Here is an 18791-nt window from a genome sequence, read left to right as displayed (position 1 = left end):
CTTAAATTAATTAAGTAGACAAAGACAAGAGGTTAACATTGTTGATGTAAAAGTTGTTGGATTGAGCTTGCTATAAGATATTATCTGCTTTAAAATTTCCAAAACCTTGTTATCAAGGTTTTGTTCTTTAAACTAAGACATTTCAATACAGGGATGGTGGCTTTTATTTATAATTAAAACCACAAATCACAGTCCAATTTTTTAGTATTAGATGTGGGATTGTTTCTCTCTCAACACTAATCGTTTAAATCAAAATTATAAATTGTACATTTGCTGAAAAACGATATAATTTTCCACATATGACTTCATTTTTTATGCAACGGATCAACAATTGATCCGCTGCATCAACAAGGTTAATTTTATTTATCCGCCCTCGATTGTTACCAAGAATTTTATATTAGCTAAAATTGTTGCCGAATTAATAGATGTTTTAGTCTTGGATGTTGCACAAGTAACCAAATTCTTTTTTTTTTTTTTCTGGGTTTTTGTACGCTGTCGTAAATAGCGAATTCTCGACTTCCGCAGACCATTAATTGTAGTCCACACCCCATGGTCAACAGTCCACATTCCCATGCAGCGAAATTTAAATTATCCTGCCATAAATGATTGCAAATATAAGTGTTTGATAGAAACCCATTAAGCCATTTTTCTTGCGTGCTTTGGGTACCTTTCATCAAATTAATATTGATACTTACTACAAAATATAACTTATAACTATTTAGGGTTTGTCATCTCAATTATTATGGATATAGCACCGTACATTAAATAGATTAATAAGAAGATGAAGAAACCTAAAATGAATGTATATTAGATTCAATGGAATGGCCTTTCCCATGGCCATGAGTGATGATGAAGGCAGGATGCCAACTTGATCAGTTTCGTGGCATCAAAAGTCTTAAATTACACTTCTTTCCAGAGATGACACAAACAATTTGATAAAGAAAAGCAATTTGGAATGGATATCTGCAATGCGGCTATCACAAATTGTTCAAAGATTCTTTATCTAAAAATATATATTTATCCATTTTCCCCAGTGTAATAAATTCTTTTTAGTAAGGGGATTCTTGAGAGATTAATTAGAATGCAGAATCTGGTCCAAAAGGCGTAGGTAGCTGTCTACAAGCTAGGGCTCGGTAATTGCCTACAATCTATTTTAATCAAGGAAATCAGGATTAAATTAATCTATCATAACTACCATTAAATCAAGAAAAAGCCTGTTGTCATTTGGTGAGGGCCATTAGGCAATCATTCTAATGTTGAGTTCAGTTTAAATTTGAGTTTAAATTGTCCATTAAATTAGCAAAACTTCCATGCCCACCTCAACTATACTTTGCTTTTGATCATGTGGCTGTTTATTGCACCAACAAGTATTATCTAGAAATTAAAGAGGGGGAAAATTAGTAATCATGATTTCTAACATTGGTTGTTACTTCTAATTATGTTTTCAAGATGCACAAATAATAACACAATCAAAATGGACCCAAATTTATAACTTTGTTTCCTTGTAAGCTTTAGGGCGAAATTACATGAGAAGTTGTCAATGTCTAAGTTCTGTTGTTTTTGCTCTATAATGCTTGATTATTACTTCATTACTACCAAAAAATATAAAGAAATAAAAGACAAATTAGTAGTTAACTGATTTTGTCTAATTGTAACCCTCGAATCTCTCTTTCTTGCTCAACCAAGTTCTAACATCACAAAATATTTTCCTTCTCAATTACTCCAATCATGAGAGAGAGAGAGAAAGGAGAAAGTTTAAAAGCCTGTAGCTAATTTTTGATGATGAACTTTCTCAATTTGAAATGAGAATGAGCCACTCTTTTGCAAACAGCTCATGGTGGTAGCCCAGTGGCACAAACAAGCAAGGTGATATAAGAGTGTGACCCTTCACAATTATGTGTAGGAATTTCCTTTACAACAACCAGGCTCTAATAATTGAAGCTAGAACCTTTTCTTCATTGGGTTCCCCCCCTTCCTCTCCGGTTTCTGATACCAATTGATTAGCTACCTGAACTTTTCCCTCAAATTGAGGTGATCTGCTTGGGAAAGTCTCAATGATGATCTAGCCATGACCTCACTTTTACAAAGGCTGAAATACTAACTTATCAACAATAGAGTTGCTTTTCTTTGAGTACTATGATTTACTCTTTTAATCCTTTTTTATTTTTAAATTATCAACATCTAATAGCATTATTTTGAGTAATTAATTTATAGATTTAAAAAATGGGTCACATGCTAAAAATATAATGCTAGAAAATAATTTCTCCTATAAGAAAATCTTAGAATGATTGTATTGCACAATATTGCACATACCAATTGTATCAGTATTATCTTGTGTACAATCTTAAACCAATTATTCCTACTTTTCTAGCCAGCCTAGCTAGCTCTATTTCAACAGTATGGTTAAATTCTTGCTCACAGTTTCAAGCTGTTTTTTTAGCCTATCATATCCAGGCAATATACTCATATGTGAAAACTACAGAAAGTAGAAACAAAAAGAGGAAAAGCACTGTATTAGTAATAATGGCCAGGAGTGCATGACTTGCATTTTCAAAGCCATCCTTCTTTGTTTCATGCTTGTAGTATAAACGGCCAAAACCCTGAGTTTGAGTCACCCAAATCTAGAACATGGCTTGTTTTTTGGCAGATATTCTCCATTGTATGATTCTTTCACAGGACATGGTTGCCGGTTAAGAAGGAGAAAAGAGGCAGTCACAAGCAACAAAATCCAACGAGAAAAAAGAAAATACTAATAATTTCTATGCGTTAGTCACTGTCCATCTATAAACAAAAAGCTTTTGGCTCTTTTTGACTACTCTTGTTATAAATTCTATATCTTTTGCTTCAGAAAGAAGAAAAGAAGAACAAAAACAAGCATATATAGGCCAAATCAAAATCCCCCTCCAATTCTTTGCCACTAAACTTTTTTATTAACTATAAGCTTTCACAAGAACCAAAGAATAAGGCAAAATTGAATAAGTTATGCTCAAGTCGAATTAATTTTGATGTCCTCTTCAATTTGAACAATAATTTGGATTAAAATGTGTTATTTAATCAGAATTGGGAATAGATTTTGGATGATTAGTTGAGCTTGCTTATAAAATAATCAGCAAAATTGCAGTGGTGATAATGCAAGTTCTTTTTACACACGACTCCATGTTCTTGGAATTTTCTTACAATTCAATGGAATTAGTTGACATGGGGTCCTCTGCTGGAGATCAATAGTAAAAGTTTCTCCATTTTTCTAATTCACGTGATAAACAATAGGTGAATGAGATCTATAATTCATTACATTAGGCTATGTACTTTAATAGATCGATCCTCGCGAGATTACGTCTGAATGATTATACCATTCTTTTGGTTGTTTTGAAATCATGAACATCTCATATAGAGACTTGATCTGTTCATGATTGTTAGAAACCATGATCCTTAATTTATTCTTTTCTTGAATGAGAGATTTTGAACAAATGTTAATCTTGCTTTAGTAACAAGCAATCTAATTAGGTATTGTAGTAGTTTGATCTCCAATTTTCATTCAATTTACAAAAGAAATCATGTGTTTGGACTACCTTTTTACTTTTAATTCATCAATAATACATGCAAGATTCATCATTAGCAATAGAAAAACTGGTCATTTACTGTTGGTTTCAGACTAAAAATGTTTAAGTGCTGAATATGATTGATTAGCAGTGCTGCAGTGGAAAATTAAATAAGTTTCTTTTGCCAGTTGAAAAAAAAAAGGGGTATAGCCTTTTTCTCATTAAAATCAAAAGTGGGTAGGCAACAATTTGCAGAAATATGCAGTAGTGCTTACACAGTTTGTTGCAAATAACATGTTCTGTCCAATCAGTACAGAAATAGAGCTTGCTTTTGAAGAAAAAGAATCAAGAAAAATTTATATTTGGTCCTCACTGATTGATCTAATATGCCTCAACCATACCCTTATGATGAAATAAAAACGAACAAGAACAACAAACAAAAAAATATTTTTTTCTGATCTTTCCAAGTAGACCACCCACTAATCATTCATAAGAGTAAGGAGTTTCAAGTTTGTATCAAAAGAAGAGAAAGTTACAATGAAGATGGCAAAAAATTTTGGCACAAAAGATGCAAAGCTTCTTTTTGCTACAAAAAGGGAAGTGAGAAAAGTTGGGCGATGGTGGGAATGGAAGAAGTGTAGAATTGAAGCATGAGAGGACAATTATGATGATGGCTTAAGAACAGACTCAAATGGGTTGGAGCCACCATTCCCCTTTTACTAATCTTTTGCATCTTTTATCAACCTTATTATTATGAATCAAAGCATATACTTCCCTCAAAGTTTGTAAAAGGACTCGATCTTTGGTCCCACTCAAATCTTGGCCAATGGCTCCATAAAAGAAAATGGTTCCCCAATCTTTTAAAAACAGTTGTGGGTTGTCATGGGGTTAGCTACAACAGTTCTTGCATAGGTTTGTATTTCTTTTTTGCACTAATTGTTTTGTTTTTATAATTTTTAATTCCCAAACAAGACTGCGTGGTTGTACCACTATGGTTTCATCTTTTAGACCAGGAATATGAAGCTCAAATTATCTCATTGACTTAAAAGTCTGCTTATTTTGTTTTTAATTGGACCACCGGTTCTATAAAGGTTTCTCTTGCTGCTTCAATTATAAGGAGTTCTAGTTTCATAGGAAAACTAGAAAATTTTTGCTACTTGATTGATATGGAATATTGTTTAATCTTATGAGAAATCGAAAACCGTCGAAAAATATGTTTTGCTTGTAATTTATAAACCAGTTTTGATTCTTCTGAATTAATATCAATAGTACTATTTTCACACTGAATTTGATTGAGAGCTGACATGCATTAGATTAGACATAACCTTTGTTGAGAATTTACATGCCGGGGCATCTATGTTTCCATTTGCTTTAATCGAGAAAATAATTTTAGCCCATGAATCATTCAAAACCATTAATGTTGTTGACAAGCATTTCATTTGGAACAATTGCTTCTTTCTTTTCCTACCACAGCTTTCTCATTGTTGCAGCACATCAAAGTGACGACTTTGTACTTTATAATTGAATTCAGCCAAGTCTTTGGAAGAGGACTGTCTCTCCTGTTTTTGGGTCTCCCTGACAACCATTCCTTCTTGAATTATATAGCAATCTCACTATTCATATCAAAGAGACGACGTATCGGATGTAACTTACTATTTTATTTTGAAAGTTTCGAATTTAAATTTTAAGATAAATCAACGAGATTTATAAGATATGAGATCTAATCCAATTGTGATAGTCCTTTTCCGAATCATAGCAATTTCACATTTTTTCCCCTAAAGAATTCCCTTACCATAATTATTGTAAGCCTAATTTTCCTAAATTTAACAGGGCTTGTCGACAAGTTATGTGCTTATGTCCGATCTTATCCCTCTTATCTTCCAACAGAGCATGAACAAATTTTTACCTTTATTGGAACATGTCAACTTTGACACATAACTAATTTGCAGGAAGAACACAATAATTCAACATTTGTGAAATTTAAGAACTCGTGCAATTTAAGAAGAACGTAGAAATCTGGTAGCTAAAATATCATAAGTGAAAGCTAACACGTACCAGTGACAGCAAATGAATTGGAAGTCATTATTATTTGGATCTTCATGTGTAAGAAAGTAGGCACTTCATTATTGAGCAAAAACTACTGAAATTAAATTGTCTTAACTTGTTGAAAGACTTGCAGATTTATGAGCATGAACTAGATGATCAGTGATCATTGAATGACACTGATGTTGTTCATAAATCTTTTAGCAAAACTAGAGTACAATTCGACCATAATTAATCGTCTCATAAAAGTTCAGCAAACATTTCTCATGCGTATTTGTTTGAACATTGTTCAAGCAAAAAGAACGAAATGAGTATTTAAAAATTGGCCATAATTATGATCTTGCCAAATTGCTCCAAAATAGCTGCAATTTTGATGTTTTTCATCAATCATTATCATTTTAAATATACCAGATCGACACAGAAAAGTTCATTCTTAAAATCAAATAAGAAGATGATTAAGTTTAATTAAGTGAAACTACAATCTATAACTGAAAGAATCAAAGCCATGATTTTGCAGGATCATCCTCGAACATTAGAGTGACAAAAGAATGATCGCCTAGGGTCGGGGCAGACACATTTGATTGTCTATCTTAAAAGAACCCATGGTAAAAAAAAAAAAAAAAAAGCATGCAAAGTTATCAAAATCATGCTTTGGCAAAAGGTTTTGTAGCCCACATTTCCCCGTAACTCTGATGCCTATTTCCACGCGGGGTGACTTGTCATCATCGTTAATATATAGTCCCACCTAACTTTTTCTTTTCAATAGTCTCCAAGCTACTTAATATTCTCCTTAATTTCCCAACCAAATTTTTCTAAGGAAATGTATTGTTCTAGAAATGGGACCCAAAAGAATAAGGGTTTAGAAAAAAAATACTGACTTGATTTTATGATTGTGATTTACTATCAGTCATGGACAATACGATCTAAAATTTGCGGTGTCTTCATGCATGTGTGGGCTAGCCAAGCATTGGGACCCTTTGTTCTTGATGTGTGGTAGCATCTTAACTATGAGACAACCTTGAACCACCCACATGGGACCCCGATCATCCCTTGAATGATACTAGAAGGTCCATGCTCGACCCACTTACAGATCATGATTCAAACCATACGCCAATCCTACTCGTCCGTGTAGTAGATCTCTTAATTCCTTTCTTTCTCCCTCATCAAGATATCTGATGATTTGCATATTAAATTTCAGGGATGAAAGAAATAATAAATTCAAATCTTATTCTTCCATAAGTAAATGATTAAATAAAATATTTGAATGTAAGTTTTACTTCTATTAACATATCTATTAAGTTGTGTATTTATAATTAAAATTATTATTTTATATATTATCAATAATTTTTAATTTCATCAGCAAAATTTTCATACTCATTAAAAAATATATTTAAAAACTAATATATTAATATGATAAATAAAAAACATATAACAATGTTCTAAAGTTGTTTGTGAAATTAAAAACGTCATGGATGATATAAAAAAATAATTTTTTTTAGTTTTAATTATAAGAATGAAAAAAAAAATGTTTAGGACAAAACTTATGTAAAATTTTTTAAATGAAATTTAGAAAAGGTTTTTGAAAAATAATTTAATAAAAATTTTAACAAAAAATTCAAATAAATAAATGATAGAATTTAATGTAAAAATTAATAATAAGTAAAAAAAATTATTTAAATTTTATTGATATTTTAAAATTATGCAAATATTTTTCCTAAAAAATTTATCTAAAAAATATATCAAATTTATTAAAAAGTTATTAAATTTTACACGTTTTCTTCATATAAATCTTTCGCTGCTGCTTATTGGTTGGAGAATAGTTATTGACAAAAACATGTTCGTCATATTTACAGTTTTCCAAAACGAAGTGAATGGCAGTGTCTTTCGAAATTCTTAGAGATGTGATTTGCAAGTGACAGGAAGTGGATCCCCGAGGCTGTCTAATTAATTTCTGTTCCAAAACTTAATGCCGCCCCGCAAACCTAAGTTTCAAAAGTTTAAATCATTTAGGCAGCTGTCTTGGCCGACACTTGATTTAATCTTTTTTTTTTGACACTTTGATTTCCTCAAGCATATGCAGCCCATTGTTGCAGCACTCGTAAAATTTGAATTGAACAGGATTCCCCATTTCAATTTTTTTTTTTCGTTTTTTCCATTTGAATTAATTAAAAATTCATTCTGTAATAAATATAAATTTCACATAATATTTTAATAAATTTTAAATTTTAATTATAATATAATAATTATAAATAATATATTCTATTTCAAAGGTCATAAATGTCTTTCAAATTCTCAGTAGTCATACAAATATTTTTTTCTTTTAATCTCCAAAATATTTTAGATTCAAAAGTTCTTCCACAGCCACTTAGAAAAATTAGCATACAAACAAGTAAGACCAAAGCTGTGTTGGTGGGTAGACACAAGAAAATGTGCTATGTGATGCATCAAGGCCAAGGTGAGTGACAGAGCCAGCCGCCATCCTGGAAAAATATGCACCACGACGACTCATTGACAAGTTTTTTGGATTCAGTCAGATTCTCATAATCTTTTTAATTTTTTTACACAGTCCTGCCCAATGTCTTAAGCAGTACGTGGTGGGTTCCACTCTTCTCTAAAGGTTATCGTTTTGTTACTTTTACAAAGCATAGAAAAATCTTTCCTCCAATCCCAGGCTAGCGAGGTGACTCGAGTAGCCAACCCAACCCAATCCACCAGGCACTGTTGACTTAAGTAAACGTTTATTGATAACTATGAGAAGAAAATTCCCTTCAACCAGTCAATGACAGCTTTATTATTTTATAAATTTGAAGATATTTACAAAATCAGATATTATTTTCTTTTTAAAATATGTGGGTACAAAAACTACAAATTATTTTCTTTCAATAGTAACAGCAGTCAATATGATTTTGAATGTGTCGGACCTACCATTTATAATACTAGCAATATATGCAACTCAGAAGAGGAGCTCGAAGATTAATATTCATCCTTATTTAATCTACCAACCTCTGGTTTACATTTTAACTTCGGCTCAGAAATGGTGAATAAATATATATACTAGTTTGAAGCTGGTTTCATAAATTCAGTTGTTGGAAGTCATTTTAAATCTTAGCAACTAAAAGAATGCACATTTAATATTATAGTATGTTATTAATTTGTACTGCATTTTTAGGTTAATTTACAAAAAATTACCTTGTAAGTGATTTAATGCACTGTAGCAACTTGATAAATTACTATCGTCAAGGACTTTTGGACAGTGTCTACCCTTTTTCATTGAAATTTTTTTTTTATATTTGAAGTTATTATTAATTAAATTTTAATAATTAAAATTAAAATTTTAATGTTTTATTAATAACAAAATTAGATATTATTTTCAATAGTATTAATTTTTAGTTTTTAATTTTTTAATCAATTTTATCCTCCTTCTAACTTCTGGGATTCAGGCAATTTCCTAAAAGTTTGGAAATGAAAAAATTTTCAATTGCATTTCAAGTTACTTGTTTTTTTATACAATATTTGATCGTATAATTCACAAACAGACATTTCATACGGGAAAGTACTATTGTCACCTGCGCATTTGCGGTTTATTCCATTTCATACGAGAAAGTCCATTCAAATTTGATTTTTCACCTTTTTTTATAGATTAAATCCTCTTTTTTTTTTTTTTACATAAAAAATGAAGGTGTAGGATTACCATGTGTACCTGTAGATGTTTTATCAGGTTTTTTCTTTTTAACACATACGAAGCAGACAAGAAATAGTGTTTCAGGGGCAAAAGAAACTGTAGAGACAGCCCACCATCGTCCATTTTCAAAGAGTTTTGAGACCGAACAAGAACCTGATCCTGTGTCCTAACCACGTGGTTAAAGGCAAGTCTCTCGATACAAGGCTTTGTGGTTTAAAAACTCGCCCTTCCATCTAGGGTTAAGAGTTCTAGAGAATCTGCAATCGTGTGTGAATAGTGAACCAGGAAATTTGTCAAAAAATAGAAATTTTCTAACAAATCAACATCTTTGTTCTCATTGACTTTTCCAGTTACTGTATTGATCTGATCCAGATATTTCTGTTTTCCTTCAATATCAAAACTTTTGCCCATTCCTCCAAATCCTTTTTCAGAACAAATGACCCAATTCTCAACTGATGAAGACTAAACTTTAGTCATTAAAAAAATTTAGTCTACCAAGATGAAATTGGATCTGTTATAAGTTCAGAAAACCATTAAATAGAATCACGATTCTCATGTTACTATACAATTTCCATTTCCTTTAATCTAAAATAAAAATAGAAAGACTTTTGCTAAATTTTTGGTAGGTAAAGTTATTGAAAAGAAAAAAAAAAAATATATTGGGTCCACTTTGTGTAAATGTAACAATTCGAAATATGGAAAAGTTTAGTAGTTTCCCTTGGATCCAAGGCATGGTGTCTGGCTCTTAATTGTATGGACTGCGCTTGTTCCCATCTCCCAACCTAAATGCTTGGACCGCTTACAGCCACTTGTTTTCACTTCTTTGATGTTCCGTTCTCTTTTCCATTAATAAAATTGATGATTCTCTTGGACGGTAGATGAGAAGAGATAACCAACATCATTTCTTCGTTTCCTTCAATTACTTTGACGGATATTTATTCAATTTTATTTTTTAATAACTTAAAGTTAAATGCAGTATTATTGATTGAGGATAATGCTAATCAGTATTTATTATTTTTATATAAAAATAAAATTAAAATATTTATAAATATAGTATTGGTGTTATGTTCATTTAGTGTAAAACATAAAAAATATTATATTCCAATTAACATTAAAGTATATTTTTTATTTTTATTACATTTATATATAAGTTTTATTAAAATTTTAAGATATATTGTTTTTACATTTTCATCTATGGTTTTTAAAATTAAATATCTATTTATAATTGCGGATTAATGGGACCCTGCTACTGTTATTGATTACTTATTCTTAAACTTTAAGCACGTAGAGTGTTGACTATCGCATATTACATTGTACCATCGAATTCGGTGGAAAATGTAAAATATATGAGTGCATGAAATTTGGTCAAAGATTTCAATTACTTTACTCATGCTTCAAGTTAACTTGAAAATTATATATACAGTCCAAATGTTTTTACTTGAAGTTGAAACAAATTAGATAGTTACTTGCTTTAAATTCAAATCAGATAAATTTAAATGTTTAATTTATTTGAAACTATTAAATGTTATGTATGCCACTTGAGATTTTATGATTCCAATCTTCATTCTAGAAACTTTAACTTACAATTAATAATGGAGATAGACCGTTTGACCATCTCAGTCTTAGGAGTCAAAAATTTCATGAAAAGTGCAAGGGCTTTTTTTTTTTTTTTCTGGAACCCCAACTTTTCATTCTTATTGATGCCAACTTCCAAATTTTAATACTATAAAGTTACACCCAATTATTAATGAAATTTACTACTACAATATATATTGGAGGGCTAGCTAGTAACTCTCACCTCTTCAATAAAACATATTCCATTTGTTTATTCTTCTTTATTTCGTCATATTTTTCACATTTGCTCATCCCTAGTAGTTAAAGAAACAAATTAATGAAGTAGTAACAATGAACACTTAAAAACTTTTTTACTCTATTTTTACTTGTTAGTCATGCGATCAACGGTCCAATCGTTTTTAAAATCTTTCTCTAGTTTTGCCACAGAAAAAGTAACATCAAAGGGACAAAGAAAAGGTGTCAATCTTTGGTCCCGGAATTTGACTCTACCCTGCAAAATGACGTCGCATTTGTTTGACCTTAGAAGAGAATTTTCCCGTGAAAGCGAGCTCACTGATCACTCTGTTCAAAGATTAAAACCGTCAGGCAACAGTTTCCTCTTGCGCGCTAATAATGGCTTTCACGCGTCATCAAGAGTCATGACTGCTAATACAAAAACAACACTGGGAAATGCAAAACGGTTGCCGTTTCTTTATGTGCCGCGGCTTTGCAACCACAATAAAATGTCCACCGTTTATCTGCTTTCCATCTTCATCGGGATCATTCCGTCCCATCACCTCCTAGTGATGCGACCGATTTGATGCACTTCTTGGCTTCCTCTTCCTTGTCTTAAGCACGTCGGTGATTCTCTGCTTCGCCTTTCAAAATTACAAATTCTTTTGAGTAAAAAAAACCATTTTTACTGCAATTCCTTTGCTTTTAGTTTGCTAACACTATACCCTTTTCAGTTTTCAGTTTTAAGTTCAAAAATAATAATAAAAAATATAACATTGCATTTTGTTTTTCTCTCCCTCCATGATTCTATTTAAAACTCACCATAGACAACCATAAGGATGCCCACATCATAACATTCCCCACTCTTCTTCTTCTCTCTCATGCAGTCCCTGTCTCTCTAATGGGAAAACAGTACACCATCTGTCTAATTGTAGAAGCTTACTCAAAAACTTTCTTCTGCTGACTCAAATATATTCACACCAAAACTCTACACTTCCTTCCTCACCCTTTCCCCTTATGCAAAAATGCTTCTCCTTTTCCTTTCCTTTCTCTTCCTAACGTTTCCTTCACCTTCCCTTTCGCTCAACCAAGAAGGCCTATACCTTCTCCAAGTCAAAGCCTCCCTTCACGACCCTGACTCCACCCTTTCTTCATGGAACCCTCGTGACCCAACCCCATGCAACTGGCGTGGCGTTTCCTGTGACTCAACCACTGGCTCCGTCACCTCCCTTGACCTCTCCAACACCAACCTCGCCGGCCCCTTTCCTTCCCTCCTTTGCCGTCTCCAAAACCTTTCCTCCATTAACTTCTACTACAACAATTTCAATTCCACGATCCCTACTGACATCTCCACGTGTCAAAATCTCATCCACCTTGATCTCTCCCAGAACCTCATCACCGGTGAACTCCCCCACACTTTGGCTGACCTCCCTAACCTTAAATACCTCGATTTAACTGGTAACAATTTATCGGGAGATTTTCCGGAGTCCTTCGGTCGGTTCCAAAAACTCGAGGTTTTGTCTCTCGTTTACAACCTCCTAGATGGTACAATCCCCGCATTTTTGGGAAACATTAGTACCCTAAAAATGCTTAATCTATCGTACAACCCGTTTAGTCCGGGTCGGATCCCACCGGAGCTTGGCAACTTAACCAACTTGGAGATTTTGTGGCTCACCGAGTGTAATTTAGTCGGCGAGATTCCTGACTCGCTGGGTCGACTCAAGAAACTCACTGATTTAGACCTCGCCATTAATCATTTTGTGGGGAACATCCCTAGCTCGCTCACTGAGTTGGTTAGTGTAGTCCAGATTGAGCTGTACAACAACTCGTTGACTGGCGAGTTACCTCGCGGATTCTCGAAATTGACCAAGTTGAGACTCCTCGACGCGTCGATGAACCAATTAACGGGAAATATTCCGGACGAGTTGACTCAGCTGCCACTCGAAAGTCTCAACCTTTACCAGAACAACTTTGAAGGAACATTACCGCCGAGTATCGCCGACTCTCCAGCTCTATACGAACTCAGAATCTTTCAAAACCAACTCAGCGGAGAGTTACCCCAAAACCTTGGCAAAAACTCGGCGCTTAGATGGCTCGACGTCTCCAGCAACCAATTTACCGGTCCTATACCGCCGAGTTTATGCGAGAAAGGGAAGCTAGAGGAGATTCTAATGATATACAACTCGTTTACGGGTCAAATACCGTCCACTTTAGCAGAATGTGGGAGCCTGTACCGGGTCCGACTTGGTTACAACAAATTATCCGGTGAAATACCCCCCGGGTTCTGGAGTCTCCCTCACGTTTATTTACTCGAGCTTGTTAATAACTCGTTCTCGGGACCAATTGGGAAATCAATTGCAAAGGCAGCGAATTTATCGCTTTTGTTTATATCTAGGAACGAGTTTAGTGGATCATTGCCCGAAGAAATTGGTTTAGTTGATAATTTAGTTCAACTTTCTGCTAGTGACAATAAATTTAGTGGGTCGTTGCCTAATAGTATAGTCAAGCTTGATGAACTAGGGATTCTAGATCTTCATGGGAATGAATTGCAAGGGGAATTGCCTAGTGGAATTGAGTCTTTGAAGAAGTTAAACGAGTTGAATTTAGCTAATAATAAGTTTTCAGGGGAGATTCCTGATGGAATAGGGAGTTTGTCAGTGTTGAATTACCTTGATTTGTCTAATAATCAGTTAACGGGAAGTATTCCGTTCGGTTTGCAGAATCTGAAGCTTAATCAGCTTAACCTGTCCAATAATTTGTTATCCGGTGAGCTACCGCCTTTGTTTGATAAAGAAATGTATAAAAACAGCTTCTTGGGAAATCCTGGTTTGTGTGGAAATTTCAGTGATTTGTGTGTTGTGAGGGATGGAGATAAGCATAAAGGTTATGTTTGGTTGCTTAGATCCATTTTTGTTTTGGCAGCTCTGGTGTTTGTTGTTGGTGTGGTTTGGTTTTACTTCAAGTACAGGAGTTATAAGAAAGCTAGGGCCATTGATAAGTCTAAGTGGACTTTGATGTCGTTTCATAAGTTGGGTTTTAGTGAATATGAGATATTGGATTGTCTTGATGAGGATAATGTGATAGGGAGAGGATCTTCAGGGAAAGTTTACAAGGTTGTGCTTAGTAATGGAGACGCTGTTGCTGTGAAGAAGCTTTGGGAAGGAGTGAAAAAGGGTTGTGAGAGTGTAGATCTTGAGAAAGGTCAGGCTCAGGTTCTGGATAATGGGTTTCAAGCTGAGGTCGAGACTTTGGGGAAGATTAGGCACAAAAATATTGTTAAGTTATGGTGTTCTTGTGCTACCAGGGATTGCAAGCTTTTGGTGTACGAATACATGCCTAATGGTAGCTTGGGTGATTTGTTGCATAGTAGTAAAGGCAGTTTGCTGCATTGGCCGACGAGGTACAAGATTATTGTGGATGCAGCGGAGGGGCTTTCTTATTTGCATCATGATTGTGTACCTCCAATTGTGCATAGAGATGTCAAGTCCAATAATATCTTGTTGGATGGGGATTTTGGCGCTAGAGTGGCTGATTTTGGAGTTGCTAAGGTGGTTGATGCTGCTGGAAAGGGTGCTAAGTCTATGTCTGCTATTGCTGGGTCTTGTGGTTACATTGCTCCAGGTTAGTCGATGAAATCTTTATATCATTGTTCTAGACTTCTAGCTAGTGATTGAATGTTTAAATTTATTCCTGTAGTATGCTGCTATAGTTTATACTAATATCTTTAAATGCTCAGTAATATTTAGAGAACTATTTTCAAGACAATAGATTAGCTGCAACAAACAACAGAGATAGATGTCCATTTATTAGTTGGTATTAATGTCTAGCCTTGTGGAGTTTAGGACAATTTTTAACTAGAGTGCAATCTTTGATACTGCATTAATGTCTCCTGCTGCTTTTTGATACTCAAATAATTTTGATCTCTATATACATTGCCTGATAAATCTTCTCTAACTGTCTTCAATGCAAATATTTAATAGCTTCTTATGTTATTTTTCACTCAATCTAAATGAATCTCTCTATGAACAATTTTGGTGCAGAGTATGCATATACTCTTAGAGTGAATGAGAAGAGTGACATATACAGTTTCGGCGTAGTTATACTTGAGTTAGTGACAGGCAGACTCCCAATTGACCCGGAGTTTGGGGAGAAGGACCTGGTAAAGTGGGTCTGCACCACTCTAGATCAGAAAGGAGTGGACCATGTTCTTGATTCCAAACTCGATCCTTGCTTCAAAGAAGAAATATGCAAGGTCCTCAACATTGGACTCCAATGCACAAGTCCACTCCCAATCAACCGCCCTTCAATGAGAAGGGTGGTGAAGATGTTGCAAGAAGCTGGTGCTGAGAACCAGCCGATGGCTACTAAAAAGGATGGGAAATTGACTCCTTATTACTATGAAGATGCCTCTGATCAAGGAAGTGTAGCTTGAGAAAAATTTTGCTCGTTGCAAAAACTAGGCCACAAACAAGGGTGTGGTACTGGAAGGAGTGAATTTTTCTTGCTCTCAAGTTTTGCTTTTCAATCATTGTACCCACTTGATGTTTGCTTTACAGGTTGGTTTAGCGGAGAGGTGAGACAGTAGGGGTTGAAATTATCACACTAAGAGAGAGAGGGTGGGAGAAAAAGGGTGGGAGGTAGATTTATTAAGGAGTTAATGTACTCTGTAAATTTATTAACAATGAAGGTTTTATTCCACTATCTACAAAAAAGGCTACTTACCAACTGCATTAAGATTTTAAGGCCCTTGAAAATGATTTTCACACTGATGAAAGTGATTTGCAGACTTTATGTTTAGCACCTCAGCCAAGTGACATTTGAGTCACCAACCACCTTAATGAATAAACCGTGTAAAACATGACACCAAATCCACATTAAACCTGTGCTATTGCCAGGTTAAAAAGGATTGACTACTCTTAGAGACAAGATTTTACTGTGGTTTAGCCCTTTGGTAATCATATCACCTGCATATAATAACATTAATATGCCGTAAAATCTGTTAAGTCGTTAGGTAAGGTTGGTTCCAATGGGCCCTAAGCCATTTATTCTAGTGGCGCTCTTTGCTTCTGCTGCATATTATTGCTCTACTTATCGAGACTCAAAATCCACACATCAATTCGAAAGTGACGATGGACAAGACTCGTAGGTGTGTAGGTTGTCATTTTGCATTGGCTGGTTGTTTGAACCTCTTTAAATTTACCTGTTCGTCCAATTTATTGCAGGCACAAAGCGTTTCCGAGGATTTGACAGTTTAATACGACATTAAACCACCACCAACATCCTTCTTTCACTGCTGCTGCCAGCTTTGCAGTGATCCATAATGCTTCGAGCACTGCATCCGACAGTTCAAATGCTGGTCACTAAAGCCAAACTCGTGTACTTCCTGCAAGCAAGATAAACCAAAATTCCAACATAATGGGCCACTATATAATACACTGGTTTTTTGTTTCTTCCATAGTTAGGCTAGGCTTTGCTTTCAACATAATTTAGAAAGTCCTATATGCTCTGCTTTCTATTAACAACTGCTTTGACATGATAGATTTTTGGGTCTTTTTCTTTGCAGCTCATCCTCTTCTTCTCTTTCCTTAATTCACTATGATTTTGTTACCGAAAGAAGGAACATGGGTTGATAAGAATAATTCCCATGATAAGAATAATTTTTAGTTTCACTGTCTCTTTCTAAATAATATGCTAGTTGTCATGTGGAAACAGATTTTTACTGTTATAAAATTTCCTGTACGTGGAATCCGTTAGCAGTGTGGCTGCAGCAAAGACAAGAAGGTGGTTTGGAACATCTCTGCAAAGAAATCTTGTTGCAATAAAGGCTATAGATGAACCACGCTAATCCAATAAAACCAAAAAAAAAAAAAATCCTCTCTTCTAGCCTTGGCTTAAAATTTTTGTTAGTAACACCAGAACTGCTGCTACTTGTAGATCCAGTGCAGCACAGATTTGTCGTTCTCTCCTTACTTTCTTCCATAAAAGCCAGATCTAAGTTCCAGTTTCACCCTTATCTTTTGGATTGAGGAAAGATACCAAGCATGGATAGGTACCTTTTAGTAATTGGGAAAATTGTAAGTAGTTAACGGTTCGCGAGTGGCTTAAAGGTCTGAAAATGCCCTCTCTCTAACACTACTGAAACACATTGAATGCAGTTCCTCGGTAATTGGGAAGGGAGGCATCATACTTGAAACGTCAAAATCTATGGAAAACTATCTCCCCCTCTTTTTTTTTTTTTTAATGGTCCCCATATCTATTGTCTATTAATAAGAAAATTCTTTCATTGAAATGTATTAAGTTTGAAACTCTTCTCAATCCAATTATCTATCAAGCTTCCTTATGCTCAGGGAAAGGACAAAAATGACAGCATTTCGGGTCTAGTACTATCGTGAATATAGCCCCTTTTTTTATGATGAGGAATCAAATTCGTTTTAGTTTTATCTTGATTCTTGGCTGTCGGCAGTCGCCTATTTTACGAGCATAAAATTAACAAAAAAAAAAAAAAAAAACTCAAAGCAACACTCACTCATTAAGCCCATATGGGTGGACTAGGTCCCATAGAAATTGAAGCCCAAAGGCCTACTAACAGCTAAACCAAGATTTTTTGTTGGGCCACAGTGAAACCAAATTCTTGTCCAAAGTATTGGGCCTGTTTCATAAACTTGCTCTTTGATAGAGCCCGTTGTTGATTTCTACTAACTTATTCCTCGATTTATTTTAAATATCACACATCTTTTTTAATTCACGCTTAGCCATATTATTATTGTTTTTAAAGAGGAAAATGTTAAAAGAGTCGGAAAAAAATAGCCATCCGAATACATATATTATCATTATTTTATCTCTTTACTTTAGAGAGATTAAAGTATTTTTTGTGACACTTGCTAATTAAAATTGAATTTTGTATTTTAATCAATAATTATGTAATTCATTGATAAAGTGTTCGATTTGTAATAATCCAGCTACAAATTTAATGTACAACATTGAAGTTATGTTATATGTTGTTTTGAAAAGGGGAGAATAATCGAAATTTAATACACGGGTTTTATATAAAAATCTTTGTAATAGGTATTAATCTGCAGCAGAGTGCAAAATTTTCACATATCTATAATATTTGCTTACATAAATAATGAGTACAAGCACTTAAATCTCATGTTAGGTACATTGCTGATTTAAATTATACGTTTCCAAAATGCTCTCAAGTTACTTCTTCTACCAAACTTCAAACGACTCCCTTTCAGCCATACTTTTAGGCTCCAGCTTGACAAAATAGTGCCTGCGTTTGTTGCAACTAAACTGTGATTTACATGATTGGTACATTACCGCTGTGTTTCGTTGAGATTATTGAGACTTCAATTTTTCAATTAATTTATGAATCCGGAAAGAATAAAGAAATTTTGATGAGTGATATTTAAGTCTAAATGTTCGAAGAAAAAGTAACTATAAATATGGGATACTACAAAAGCAGCATTTCAAATGTATTTCACAAGTCTTTCCTTGTCAATTAAGATTCGATTTTTGTGAACAACATTTTAATAGTAAATTTTGAAAATGCATTAAGGTGATATGAAGGATGCGTTCCTAAGATCAAGAAAAGAATGAGGTCCAGACAAAGTCTGAAAATACCATGATCACAAAGAAAATGTAGTTTGCTTGTGCTTTACTAAAAGATTAATCATTGTGTTTTGGCTTAACTTAAATCCAGGCTAAAGATAGGCAGACAGCCGATATTTAATTAGTCG

General features: G+C 34.1%; 1 protein-coding gene across 2 annotated transcripts; it reads left to right on the top strand.

Annotated features, from left to right (window-relative positions):
• Positions 1–11893: 11893 nt before the first annotated feature.
• On the top strand, positions 11894–17265 carry LOC111275017 (receptor-like protein kinase HSL1). 2 transcript variants are annotated; one of them, XM_022860090.2, is made up of 2 exons: positions 11894–14673; positions 16275–17265. In XM_022860090.2, exons 1-2 carry the CDS (start codon positions 12078–12080, stop codon positions 16316–16318), a joined length of 2640 nt encoding a protein of 879 aa, XP_022715825.1. In that variant the 5' UTR covers positions 11894–12077; the 3' UTR covers positions 16319–17265. The 2 variants fall into 2 exon arrangements, with proteins under 2 accessions (XP_022715825.1, XP_022715824.1); XM_022860089.2 differs by lacking the exon at positions 16275–17265 and adding an exon at positions 15093–15826.
• The last annotated feature ends 1526 nt before the right edge of the window (positions 17266–18791 follow it).

This window comes from Durio zibethinus, chromosome 26 (assembly GCF_047325235.1).
Source record: "Durio zibethinus cultivar Kanyao isolate XHJ-2024 chromosome 26, ASM4732523v1, whole genome shotgun sequence".
NCBI classification, from domain to species: domain Eukaryota; kingdom Viridiplantae; phylum Streptophyta; class Magnoliopsida; order Malvales; family Malvaceae; genus Durio; species Durio zibethinus.
This window is presented reverse-complemented; position numbering and strand designations above follow the sequence as displayed.